Source organism: Piliocolobus tephrosceles, chromosome 7 (assembly GCF_002776525.5).
Source record: "Piliocolobus tephrosceles isolate RC106 chromosome 7, ASM277652v3, whole genome shotgun sequence".
Taxonomy (NCBI): domain Eukaryota; kingdom Metazoa; phylum Chordata; class Mammalia; order Primates; family Cercopithecidae; genus Piliocolobus; species Piliocolobus tephrosceles.
Genome location: NC_045440.1, coordinates 106,726,964 through 106,740,540, shown reverse-complemented (window position 1 = coordinate 106,740,540; position 13,577 = coordinate 106,726,964). Strand labels below are relative to the sequence as shown.

The following is a 13,577-nucleotide window of genomic DNA, read 5'->3' as shown; positions in this document are numbered from 1 at the left end:
ATCTATCTATCTATCTATCTATCTATCTATCTATCTATCTATCTATCTATCTATCCATCCATCCATCTATCTAGAGACAGTGTCTCTCTCTGTTGCCCAGGCTGGAGTGGAATGGCGTGATCATAGCTCAGTGCAGCCTCAAACTCCTGGGCTCATGCTATCTTCCTTCTTTCTCCTCCTGAGTAGCTGATACTACCGGCACGAGCCACTGTGCCCAGCTCCCTGATATGCTTGATCATCAGTGATTCCCAGATGGCCTCACTCCACATAAATCCTACCTCATGTCCTCTTACTTTTCTACTCATTTTGCAGTATAAATAAGCTCAAATTCAGACTTATTTTGATGGAATGATGTATCTGTAGTTATCAAAGTGTCTGATATATACTTTTTTTTTTTTTTTGGCAGATTCTTACTCTGTCACCCAGGCTGGAGTGCAGTTGAGCTATCTCAGATCACTGCAAACTCTGTATCCCAGGTACAAACAACTCTTTGGCCTCAGCCTCCCAAGTAGCTGAGATTACAGGTGTGCACCGCCATGCCTGGCTAATTTTTATATTTTTAGTAGAGAAGGGGTTTCACCATGTTGGCTGGACTGGTCTTGAGCACCTGACCTCAAGTGATTTGCCTGCCTTGGCCTCCCAAAGTGCTGGGATTACAAGCGTGAGCCACCGTGCCAAGCCATATACATTTCTTATAATATTTCAACAAACATTGACTGTCTTTTATGTGATAGACACTATATTGGGAAATATGCATTGCCCCACAAAAAGTTGATTGTTAAATCCATTAAGGTGCTATCAGCAGCGTGTAATATCAACTCCAACTCAGTATGACTTAAACAAGAAGGAAATTTATTTTCTATTTTAATAAGAAGTTCAGAAGGAGGGCTGCTCTGGGTTGAATTAATTCAGAGCTCAACCACATCATCAAAGATTCAAGATTTTTTTCCATCTTTAGGTTCTGCCATTTTAAGATTCTGGCTTTGTCCTCACACTATCATCCTTCCTGGGAGACAGCTGACTCAGGTGTCTCTGATAGATGCAACGATGCCTAGAGGAAGAAGAGGACCATCTCTTGCCTTATTTCTTTCTTGAGGAAGAGAATCTTTCTCAGGAGCCCCCTGCTCTATACACATCTCATTGGCCAGAAGGAGGCCACATACTCAACCCTAAAATAATCCTTAATCCCGCGAATGAGATAACCATAATAGACTTAGGCAAATCAAGAAGAAACTCCTGGGACTAATTTTCCCATGTAGAATAGAATTGCTACTTAAGTAAATTGGAGTTTTGCAGTGAAAAAGCATGGGGAAATGGATACTGAGTCGGCAATTGACAGCTTTTGGTTGAGGACACAGATATGTTAAAGATGACTGTTCCTTTTTCCTCAGAACTTTGGATGAAGCCCAAATAGATGACATAGGCCCACACATTTTATGGAGAGATGATAGACATGCCTATACAACCATATGACCCTTCCCAGGCTAACCTGTCTCTCGCCCACTTCTGGACGATGTGCTTTTTGTGTGCGCATTGTGTCTGGTTTCCTTTGCTCGGTGTAATGTTTTTGAGATTCATCCATTGTTGCGTGTATTAGTAGTTTTTTCTTTTTCTCACTCAGCAAAATTCTACAGTTTTTTTTCCCATGTATCTGGGAAGATTACACCCCAACAGCATTTACAGTTTGAGGTGAGCAAGCACATCAGCTCCTTTCCAGAGTGTAGTTTGTCCCTGGAGGCCCAGAGCTCTGGAGTGTTCCCATTGCAGAGCTGTGACTCCCAACGTCAGAAACATGCAGAAAGAGCACGTGACAGCTTGCCAGCAGACACCCGTCTGCTGCTTCCCCTGCTGGAGGAGGCCCAGATACAAGTTTCATTGTCCTGAGCGCTCCTGGGGATCCCCTAAGATGGCGAGGAAATACAACTTTCTTTCTCCTTACAACTTGTCACCTACAGCTTTCTTTCTCATTACAACTTGTCACCAGAACTACTTTTGTTCTGAGATTTTTGGACTTTGCATCTGAAGCAATAATCCAAGTCACACCACAGCCTGCTGCAAAGATATTTTCCTCCTCTTGCCTTACAGAGTCCTGGAAAACAGAAGGCAGAAAGAGGCAGGGAGGTTCCCCTCCTGTCTGAGTCCTACAGGGTACATTATTAGCAAACTCTTGGCCTTGAAGTTGGGAGTCGAGTCCAGTATCTAATCCAATCACTATTTTCTGTTGGAGTTATAGTAATCCCAGACCTCAGGACACCCAGAACTATGAGCTAAACACTTAATTCCTCAGTATATTTAACTCATGTGGTTATGAGTCATTGTTAATACGTTCAACAGATATGCTGGTTTCCAAGCTGCCTATCCAAAGTAAGGGTTTTAATTATTTTTCTTAGTGATTTGCTCATGTCTGCATACCAGCAGTCAGGCTTGGCTGACCAAAGCCATCTTGAAATATTTAACTTAGAATTCTGTATAGGGCTAAAACACATCAGATATTTCTAAGATGTCTATCCAGAGACACAGGACGCTCATCAAATTTAAGTTCTAAACCAAGTTATAGTAGAAGGTAAAAACCAACTTTGCATTTTATACATTAATATCATATTAATGTATAAATTCATTGATTTCATAATCAATGAAATTTTACATTGTGTTCCAGAAACAAGCATATTTTATCTTTTATAAAATTGAAAAAAAAAATGTTTATCTGGTAATAAATAATTTGGAAACTTCTAGAATAGTGTTTAAGATAATTAAATTCATAAAGTTGCTTATTTTCATTTATATCTTGATATGTAGCTTGAACTACGATATGCCTCAATTTACCTGAAGCATCAAATTAGTTAAACAAGTAATAGAAGTTTGCAAAACAGGCTGTTCTTTCTTACCACTTTGAGCTACCACTCTCTTCCTCCACCCCTATTTTGGAGGTAGGTGGGGAATAGCAGGTACTTATTTTGAAATCAAACAATGTAGAAGTGCACAATGCAGAAAGTAAAAGTTTTCCCTGCTATTGACCCCCACCATAATCTCACTCCTCTAAAATAACCATTGTCTGTAGTTTGGCACATATATTTCTAGTCATTATACATATAAAACTGCATTAGAATATAAACCAAATAGGATTATCATATACATATTATGCTATAACCTGCTTTTTTCACTAACAGTGAATCCTGGGCATCTTTCCCTATGAACACTTACCGTTCTTCCTTGTCTTTTAATTAATTTAGTATTTTCACAGTATTCCACAGAATGGAATAAAGTATATAACCAGTTGCATATTTGTAGACACTTCAGCTTCTGTTATAAACGATGCTTTGGTTAGCATCATTGAGTAATATTCCAGTATTTAATACCTTCCCTATATGAATTGACCTTGTTTGTTTATTCAGTAACTTGCTTATTTTCTGATACCTCCTGGAATGTAAGTTTCATGAGAGCAAGGACCTTTAGTGTTTTCCATTAGATCCTTATCTGTGAGATGGTGCCTGACAGATACCATAATTTGTGGTTATTTCTGGGAGCACTTGGCTATTTCTAGAGTCCATCAATGAAGCAGGGAGTCAAGGGGCACTCTGGAGAGCTGGCTGCCTCTGGCCCTCTCCCTGCCTTGTCCCACATTCAGCCCTTACAGCTCCTTCCTGCCCAAGCAGTTCTCTTTTTGGATAGTCTGATGCCTTGGGATCTTTCCAGTCTGAAAGCCAGGATCCAATTTAGGTCTCAGGAATCCCACACCCACCCTGGCAGCTTTCCTCTTTACAACCGATCTGGCTGTATGGGGCCAGGACACGTTTGGTCACTCACATCCCCTGACCCCTGTGCTCTTGGCTGTATCTGATGTTCTCCTGAGGGGATGAATGCCCTTCGTTGATCCAATGTGTTGGGAGCTGCACAGCAAGAATTGTTTGATATAAAAATACTTTAAGCTGGGTGTGGTGGCTCATGCCTGTAATCCCAGAATTTGGGAGGCTGAGGCAGGGGGATTACTTGAGGCCAGGAGTTCGAGACCATCCTGGTCAACATGGCAAAACCTCATCTCTACTAAAAATACAAAAATTAGCCAGGCGTGGTGGCCTGTGCCTGTAACCTCAGCTTCTTGGGAGTCTGAGGCAGGATAGTTGCTTGAACCCGGGAGATGGAAGCTGCAGTGAGCCAAGATCGCACCACCAAACTGCAGCCTTGGCAACAGAGCAAGACTCAAAAACCAAAGCAAAACAAAAAAACTTTAAAATATTTATTTTTTCTTTTGGACAAAAGTAACAAAATCCTTTAAATATCACCATGACTACTGTAGGGTAATGCTTATGCTCCTGAAATAAAACTTAAATCAGCAACAAACCAATGCTTTCATCTAGGTAGTGTCAGAAAGGGGGGGAGTTCTGAGGCCTAAGCTCATATCCTATAGCTGCCTCTTCCCTCACCCACCCCACGTTTCCCTCTTCGTCCACCAGCCTTTCATTTGGTTGGAGGCTTTTTTCCAAGTGAAGACCCAAACTGTCATTTCTAAACGATTAGGGCCTTGGTGGCCCTGTATTTGTTGAGTTGCCACAGTTTTCCAAGGAGTGCAGTGGTGCGATCTCAGCTCACTGCAACCTCCGCCTCCCAGGTTCAAGTGATTCTCCTGCCTCAGCCTCCCAAGTAGCTGGGACTATAGGCATGGACCACCATGCCCGGCTGATTTTTGTATTTTTGGTAGAGATGGAGTTTTGCCATGCTGGCCAGGTCTCAAACTCCTGGCCTCAAGTGATCCACCTGCCTGGGCCTCCCAAAGTGCTGGATTACAGGCACGAGCCACCATGCCTGGCCTCTTATTAGATGTTATATGTTCTGTTATTTTGGTTATCTTCTTTGGGGTCACTAGTTATAGAAATACTAGTTTTCTTTGTCTTCTATAACTACCATATTCTCTTTCAATGTCTTTAACTCTGAGTCGTTTTTATTTATTTTACTATTTTCGGTCCTCTATGTCCATTACCATGTTATAGGAAATGTTTGTTATCCTCTGTGCTGCTTCCAATTCTTTTCTATTTCTTTACTGAGTTTTGGCAGTAATTAATGTTTTGCCTCCTTGTATCTTTTCCCCATGTCATCTTTGAGCTCTTATGTTGTTTATTTCTTTTACAGGGTTGATTGTTTCACTGATTTCTAAAACTTGTAAAAATGATATGTTTTGTCAAACATTTTATCTGCCCTATAGCAATATTTTCTGGGAGGTGTTCTGTGTCTGCCATTTGTTTGTCTTGTTTCTTTTCTTTTCTTTTTCTTGTAGCTTTATTGCATAGGTCCTCAGTTCCACTTTAAAATTGCTATTCATTTTTCGATGAGTTGAATTGTTTCTGGACCAACTATTGCATAAGAGTTCATATAAGTGAGAAACCAGAGTATTGTTCCAGGGTAACAAGAATTCTTATTTTGACACAGGATTGTGCATACGACCTTTCAATTTTTTCCCTAACTAATTAGCAACACAGGGCTGAGAAGAAAGCAGAGCCTCTTCTTTTTCACTTTATTTACAAATAGATTTACCAAATACCTCTGTAGTTTGAGTGAGTGCTCATTTAGTTATACCTCCCCCTGATTTTTGAGAATGTATGTTGATGTTAAACCTGCCACTGGAGAATGTGGCTTATTGTGAGAATCAAATGGGCTTGCTTGTGTTCCTGGCCTTCTGATCCTCCCAAGATTAGATCTTTAGAACACATCACTCAAGGCAAAATTTGGTCTTCAGAGCAGACCCATTTACCTGAGTGTGTCTGATGGAGGCTTGACGTGGGGTTTTCTTAGGAGTTCTTAAGTGGTGTTCCAAAAGCTTCATACACACACACACACAGACATGCACTTGATATTTATAAATTTTAAAACCTAGGATGCCAATTACACCCTTTAGTTTGCCTTAGTAAACAGGGCTTTATAACCAATAAATGGTCCTGTTTCCAGATCCAGAGAAATATGGAAGAAGGGTCTTAGTAAAATATTTTAAAAACCATAAGGTTCTATTATTCCCATGGGTCTCTGTTCTATGTATGAGACATAATCTTAACTCCTTGGTATATCTCGAGTTCTGTGCCATGAGGACCTGGTCTAGAGCTTGAAGTACAGATGACAGTGGACTTTATCACCTCCTCCCACTTCCAGACAATGAGGAGGAGGAACTGTAACATGCATCCCAGTCTGAATACCAGCCTCTAGTTCTGCAAAAAACCATAAAATCAACCCAAACCCTGATGTGATCACTATATATGTATTGAAATGTTGTTGTGTATCCCACAAATATGTACAATTATTATGTGTCAATTAAAAAATTAAAAAAACCTTTTGACTGGGCGCAGTGGCTCATGTCTGTAATCCCAGCACTTTGGGAGGCCGAGGCGGGCAGACCACACGGTCAACAGATCAAGACCATCCTGGCCAACCAACACGGTGAAACCCTGTCTCTACTAAAAATACAAAAATTAGCTGGGTGTAGTGGCACATGCCTTTAGTCCCAGCTACTTTGGAGGCTGAGGCAGGAGAATCGCTTGAAACCAGGAGGCGGAGGTTGCAGCGAGATGAGATCACACCGCTGCACTCCAGCCTGGATGACAGAGCAAGACTCCATCTCAAAATAAAGCAAAACAAAACAAAACAAAAATTTTAAAGACAGAAAAAAACTCTTGAGAGTCAGAGTTCAGGGTCTATAGTGTGTATGTTATCTTGTCAAAATATAATATGCTCTTTCTTCTTGGCTATATTCTAGAGGTTGAATGGCAGATCCAGCAGTGATAGAATATCTTTGGGAGGCTCTAGTGGTCTCCCAGGCCACAACCAGGGTTCATCTTTCACTGATGTATTAAGTATTCTTGTTGGAACATTTTGTCCCCTTGCTTAAAAATAATGACTCTTTGGTTTAAGTGTCAGATGGTTAGGAAAGTTATTTTTGCTATTGGCAAACATGTGAAGAGGAAAAGTTGACTCATCTGATCTAGAGGGAAGGGACTAGGTTAAATTCTAAAATCAAAACCTAATCTCTTAGCAGCTTAGGCAGTAGGCAAGTACAGACAAGAAACTTAGGCCCTTCGCAGTTCAGCATATGTAGGAACTATCCAGCAAGTTGGGAACTGCTGATCAAAATTCGGTGGTCCCCATGAACACCTAGCCATGGCTACTAGGACAAAGAGAGCTGTAAACAGCCAACTTTTTCAGCTCCATGGGTTCCTGTTCCTCTGTCCAGAACTCAAGGGCCTGGGTCAACTGCATGGCTCTAAGGGACATGGGTGAATATATTGCTGGAGTTTTCAGAGAAGAACAGGGGTTTATCTTCTGCAGAAAGCCACGAATGCCTTAGATTCTCCCTAACCTCAGATCGCACTTTGAGCAGTTTCGCAACTTGAGGTTGAGGCACATGGAAGTAAAATTGTGGTGATGAGTTGCCTGCTGCTGGCAGCACTTGAGGTACTGGTGGTGTGTGCACTAGGGTGTGGACAGGAGGAATTGGCCCTGGTGGGTGTTCCACTGAACGCAGCCTACCTTAGCTTTGTCTCCTTCGCCTTGTCCCTGATGTCTCACCCTGGGAGGCTCCTCCATCTTCCCGGTGCGGGAACAAATTAGCAGGTCTGTGCTTTATTTGTGGGGGTGGGAGTCAAATCTGGGGAAGGCACTGAAGAGAAAGAAGCAGGCACAGAGGTTCCCAATAAACATGTGGTGATTGCCAACTAAAGAGAATGTGGTTCCAGAGAAAGGAGAAGCACAGGATCGAGGAGCCAAAGGGAGTTTAAACTGGATGCACCGGTGGCTTTTCCTGACCTCAGCGGTGTGGGCTGCCCCTCCCTGGCCTGCAGGTGTGTGGCCCACATCCACAGAAACAATGGCTGCATCAGGCCCAGACTCAGGCAGGTGTGGCTGAACTCACGAATTAGCTAGATTTGTGCTTAGTGGATTTTCTTTTTAAAAAGGCAGATTCTCAGCTGCGTGTGGTGGCTCACGCCTGTAATCCCAGCACTTTGAGAGGCCAAGGCAGGCGGATCACTTGAGGTCAGGAATTCAAGACCAGCCTGGCCAACATGGTGAAACCTTGTCTCTATTAAAAATACAAAAATTAGCTGGACGTGGTGGCAGGCACCTGTAATCTCAGCTACCCAGCTACTCGGGAGGCTGAGGCAGGAGAATCAGTTGAACCCAGGAGGCGGAGGTTGCAGTGAGCAAAGGTTGCGCCACTGCACTCCAGCCTAGGTAACAAAGCAAGACTCTGTTTCAAAATAAATAAGTAAGCAAATAAATAAGGAGATTCTTAATGATTACATATGATACATTAATAGAGTCCCCTTACATTACAGATCAGGCTAAAGTCTGCTTTGATCATCACTTACAATACTGACCCTCTCCACATAGATAACCCATGTTTCTATATTTTCCTCAACTTCCTGTATGCATTTATTTACATGTAACCATAGAAAACATATAGTATTGTTCTATGGGGTGAAGGTTGTTAACACACATGGTATCATTATGCATGTAGATACATGAGTAAGTAATAACAGAAAATATTAGTGTGGTTCTGTGGGGTGGAGGTTGTTTATATACATGGTATTATTGTGTAAGTATAATTTTGCAAGTTTTTTTGTGCTTGAAAATATTTTGGGAATTGATATGGTTTGGCTCTATGTCCCCATCCAAATCTCACCTTGAATTGTATAATCCCTACATGTCACGGGAGGGGCGCAGTGGGAGGTAACTGAATCACGGGGGCAGGTTTTTCTTGTTATGGTGAATTAAGTCTCACGAGATCTGATGCTGAGAGTTACCCCGCACATGCCCTCTTGCCTGCTGCCGTGTAAGATAGTTTTGCTTCCCCTTCGCCTTCTGCCATGATTGTGAGGCCTCCCCAGCCATGTGGAACTGTGAGTCAATTAAACTTCTTTTCTTTATAAGTTACCCCATCTTGGGTATGTCTTTATGAGCAGCGTGAGAACAGACTAATACAAGAATCTTCCATGTCCATGCAGTTAGATTTCATATGGATTACCTGCTAATTCTTTAGATGTTCGTCCCCCTTGCAAGGGTGAATGCAGTCTCCCCTGTCACTCTGTGCTCTTACTGAGTTGAGGCTGTGTTTTTATATTGTGTTCGGTCTCTTCAGAGTGTCCAGGTAGCCAGACTCTGCCTTGTCTACAGTGCCCCTGAGGCACCCTCCCCCCACTTTGGGTTGTGTTGTATGCCACGTTCATGGTCTTTGCTTTCATAAAAGAACACCTTTGGACTGCTCAGTGTCCATGTGGTAAGCCTGGAAAGGCCTCCCCAGAGCCTGAGGATGCGTGACAAGGAGGCAGTGATGCCTGTCAGTTGAGGAAACACAGCCCTCCTGTTTTGTTTTACTGTACCTTTTATTTGCCCACAGCCTGCCAACAAGGTCAGCTCCAGAAACACAGCATGTCATTCTTTTTCACATGGAGCCTGCACTAATAGAGGTGGTGGTTAAGAGGCTGGAAATGCCAGTAAGGGTTTTGCCAGTGGTCAGCTTTGTTTACAAGTCTGAAGGTTTCTGTTTTATGAGAATTCTCATGAGGGGACACTGGGCTGACAGTTAGGAAGGACTAAAACCATGAGGGAAGCTCTTACCTTGCTGGTCAGTTTCTCTAGATAATGTGTAGTATGTATATTCAGACTTATGTATTTCCTGATAGTGAAACTAATTAGAGCCTGGAATAGGTCCCTAAGGAAATAAACCCACAAACTAGACAGTTTTACTCTAGTTAGCATTTGGGAAAAAAGATATTCAAATATTTCATTTTCGTGCAACTTTAGAAAAATTTTTTTCTTAATCTCTATTGATTTTGTGCCTCTCTTTTCAACATATTCTAAATGTATTATTATCATTATAATTATTATAATTAATAGTATATAAACATAGGTATTAAATGTAAGCTTTAATAGATTCTACACTAGGTATGTTTGTTAAAACCTAATCTAAGTGAAATAGTAGAAAATACTTAAAGTGTGTTCAGTATTAATGAAGATGAACTATGGCATGTGTTTAGAAAATAATTTATTTGAAAACTTTCTCTAAGATGTTTCTATCAAGACTTAAGTAGGTTTGTCCTCCTTCATGTCCTTTTTTTCTTTTTGTGGTGGAAAATTAGAAAACCTGCTCTTCAACGTTTTCTCTGGCTCTTTTTTCCTTCTAGGGATAGAAAATACAAACCTCAGAACTGGCTGCTAAATTGACTCACCTTAGCAATAATTTTCCATCTGTTTTTATTTCTAATTAGTATTTACTGCCACAAGTCTTTTCTCCTTTTCGTTTCATTGTATTTCTTTCCATACTGCTTCCATTTGGCTACCATCCTGCAGTAATATTCATAATGAACTTTACTATGCTGCTCTTCACTACCGCCTGGCTCTGGATCCCAATGTCTTTGATCATTTTGGATTAAACTTTTAATTTTTTCTCGCTCTTTGTGGACACATTTTCACTGTGAGTTAATGAAAGTTTTGATTCTTCTGCACATGACAGATCACAGGGGCCATGGTTAAAACTTGGAATTTAAGTATCTGACTTGTGCAGTGGGCAGTGAGGTATTAAATATCATGCTTTCCATGCAGAAAAGCAACTGCAGGACTTCTTGTGGTTATTACAAATCATATCTTTCATTTCCTGAGAGTAACTGCCTGCTTGGCAAGGTTAAAACTTTCCAGCAGTAGGAACTGGAAACATCTACCTGTGGTACGTTTCTAAGATGAAAGAGTAAGAAAGCACTAAAACTGTGATTTTGATGATGGCTGGCAATTATGATCTGTTTTCAGTCTAGCTTGATTAAGAAAGTGTAGGGAAGAGTTCTTCAGAACCATGAACAGCATAGCAGTGGTGGATCCCAGTGTATGTTCTGAGTCTTTTTGAAACATGGCATTTCATGACATTTTGTTGAAGGTTTGTAGCAGACTTTCAAAGTGAGGGTTTCTAGCAGACTTTGCTGCTGTTGGGTTTAGCTGCACAGTGCTCGTGCCAATTTTGTTATTGTAAATGTAAATATGTTATGTAATTTAAGTTAACTTTCTTGGCTGAAAACTGCTATGTAATTCTTATAAAAATTAGCTTCACCTTTTTTTCTGAGACAGCAGACTTTTTTTTTTTTTTTTTGAGATGGAGTCTCGCTCTGTCACCCAGGCTGGAGTGCAATGGCACAATCTTGGCTCACTGCAATCTCTGCCTTCTGGGTTCAGGCAATTCTCCTGCCTCAGCCTCTTGAGTAGCTGGGACTACAGGCGCCCACCACCATGCCCAGCTAATTTTTGTATTTTTAGTAGAGACAAGGTTTCACCATGTTTGTCAGGCTGGTCGACAGCAGGCTTCTTTTTTGGGGGGGGGGCCCTCAAAGACTCTGGTGACATGAAAAACTGCTTTTTAAAAAAATTAAATAATGCTTTTGAATTTTGCTATTAAAAATAAATACTTTTAAAATTCAAGCTTACTTATTACAAATATTGTAATATTGCCCAGGGCTGGTAAATCATTTGTAAGTAGATATAGATGCACATTTTAAAAATCCTAAATACATCACTAACAAATCAAATCCAGAAGTATTAAATGATACATCATGATCAAGTAGGGTTATTCAAGGAATGAAAGGATGGCATTATGTTAGGAAATTTATGTAACACATCACGTTAGTAGACTGACATGCTGGCCAATGGCTCAGTAAATCTGTTTCTCCTCCCTGTCAGGAAGACATCTAGATTTATGCCTGAGTTCTGGTAAATGAAATGCAGCTGGAAATGTTGTATGTCACTTTCAACTCTAGCTCATGAAACATTTTTCTGTGCAATCATTTACTCTCTTTCTCACTCAGTGAGAGAGATGGCAGAGCCATAAGATGGAAGTGGTGGTTGCTTGAATTTGGAAGGCTACCTCAAGAACATTCACACCTGTTACATGAATAAGTTTCTAAAGCTACTACGATTTTGAGGATTGTTATAGAAGTTAGCCTCATACTGACTAATCCCGGTAGCAAAAGGGCATTTGATAAAATTCAGTACATATTGCTCATTAAAAAAAAATTATAAGATGGAATAGGATTCTTTTAACTCGTTAAGAAATACTTATCTTATGTTGAATGCCAACATTGTTCTTCATGATGAAGTACTATAGGCATTTTCTTTAAAATAAAGAAACAAGACAAGGATGTCTACTGCTACTACATTAATGTTAACTGGCTAGAAGTTCCAGCTTATATCTGAGAAATAAAATTACCATTATTTGAGAGGAAAAGATCATCCACCTAGAAAATCCAGGAAAAATCAACTGCAAAATTATTAGAGGGACTGAGGGACTTTAATAAAGTCACCTGCTACAAAATAAATATTACAAATTAATGTTTCCCATATGACCTTTAAGAAGTAAATTGTGTATCTTGAAATACAGCATATATAAAATAATCATAAAACAGAAAGGTACTTAAAAAGAACACAATTTTTAAAATGCTGTGAAATTAAAAAATTATAGCCAAAAAACTTCAAACAAAAATTTAAAAATACATTTAATAAAGTTTCAAAGAAAAAAATCCAAAGAGATGGGCAAAAGAAGAGGAAAGATGAGAAAATTAAAGGATTCATCAAGGAGTTCAATATCTGACTAAAAGGTGGAAAAAGCAAGCAGAAGGAAGAAAATTATCACACACAATTAAAGAACATTTAGCTGACTTAGATGACTAAGCTTTATTCAAATTTCCTTAGGTTTTATCTAATGTGCTTTTTTCTTTTCCAAGATACCACATTACATTTAGTTGTCATGTCTCCTTCAGCTCCCCTTGGCTGTGATAGTTTCCCAAACTTCCCTTGTTCTTGAGGATTTTAACTCCTTTTGAGGAGTGGTCAGCTATCTTGTAAAATGTGCATCTGCTGAGATTCATCTCATATTTCACAACTAGAATGAGGTTATAGATTTTGGGAAGATCAGAGGTAAACTGCAATTTTCATCACATCATATGAAAGGTAACACTCTCAACATGATTTACCACTCTTTGTTCGCTTTCTGAGTAGTGAGGTACCTCTCACTGAGTTTGTCAGGTTTCTCCACTGCAAATGCTACTCTCCCTGTACCACCTGTACTTGGATTCTTTGGAAGGGAGTCACTATGTGCTGCCCATTCCTATAGGTGTGTAGTATCTTATTGTTTTCCTTGCTTGTACTTTTAATTTACATGATGTATGTCTAGTAATACATCAGCAGTACCTGGGGATCTTTTTCTCTTGCTTGTGCCAATTCTTGCTCATGTTTTAATGAACAAAAATAGTCTTTTTGGCATACCTGATTGTTTGATTGTATGATGAGCACTGTGGTACTTTTAGAGTATATAAAATAACATTTTCTTCCTCCAGAGAAGGTTTTCATTTACCTGGTGCTTGAGGGTATTACTAATCCAGAGCTACCTTAATCTAATTTCAGGGTTTGAGCTTTTTCTGTCTACCCAGACAACTTGAAGCAGGGCTGCTTTATGTACAACTCACATGTACTTTTAGGATCCATCCCTTTGAGGTCAAAATTCTAAGTGTAGGGTGGTTGCAGACCCCTTGTCTTCCAGCCCTTTGAGGCTGTCAATAGCACTG

At 40.3% G+C, this 13,577-nt stretch overlaps 1 protein-coding gene across 1 annotated transcript in view; it reads right to left on the bottom strand.

The window, feature by feature from the left end:
- LOC111551483 (glycine--tRNA ligase-like) overlaps nt 1–7,563 on the bottom strand; it is a 31,087-nt gene extending 23,524 nt beyond the window's left edge. Inside the window, exons 1-2 of the mRNA XM_026454989.1 lie at nt 7,507–7,563; nt 1,954–2,089 (exon numbers count right to left, since the gene is read on the bottom strand). Of these exons, the coding sequence (XP_026310774.1) occupies nt 1,954–2,089; nt 7,507–7,563 (193 nt within the window). The remainder of the gene's footprint in view (nt 1–1,953; nt 2,090–7,506) is intronic.
- Nucleotides 7,564–13,577: the final 6,014 nt, after the last annotated feature.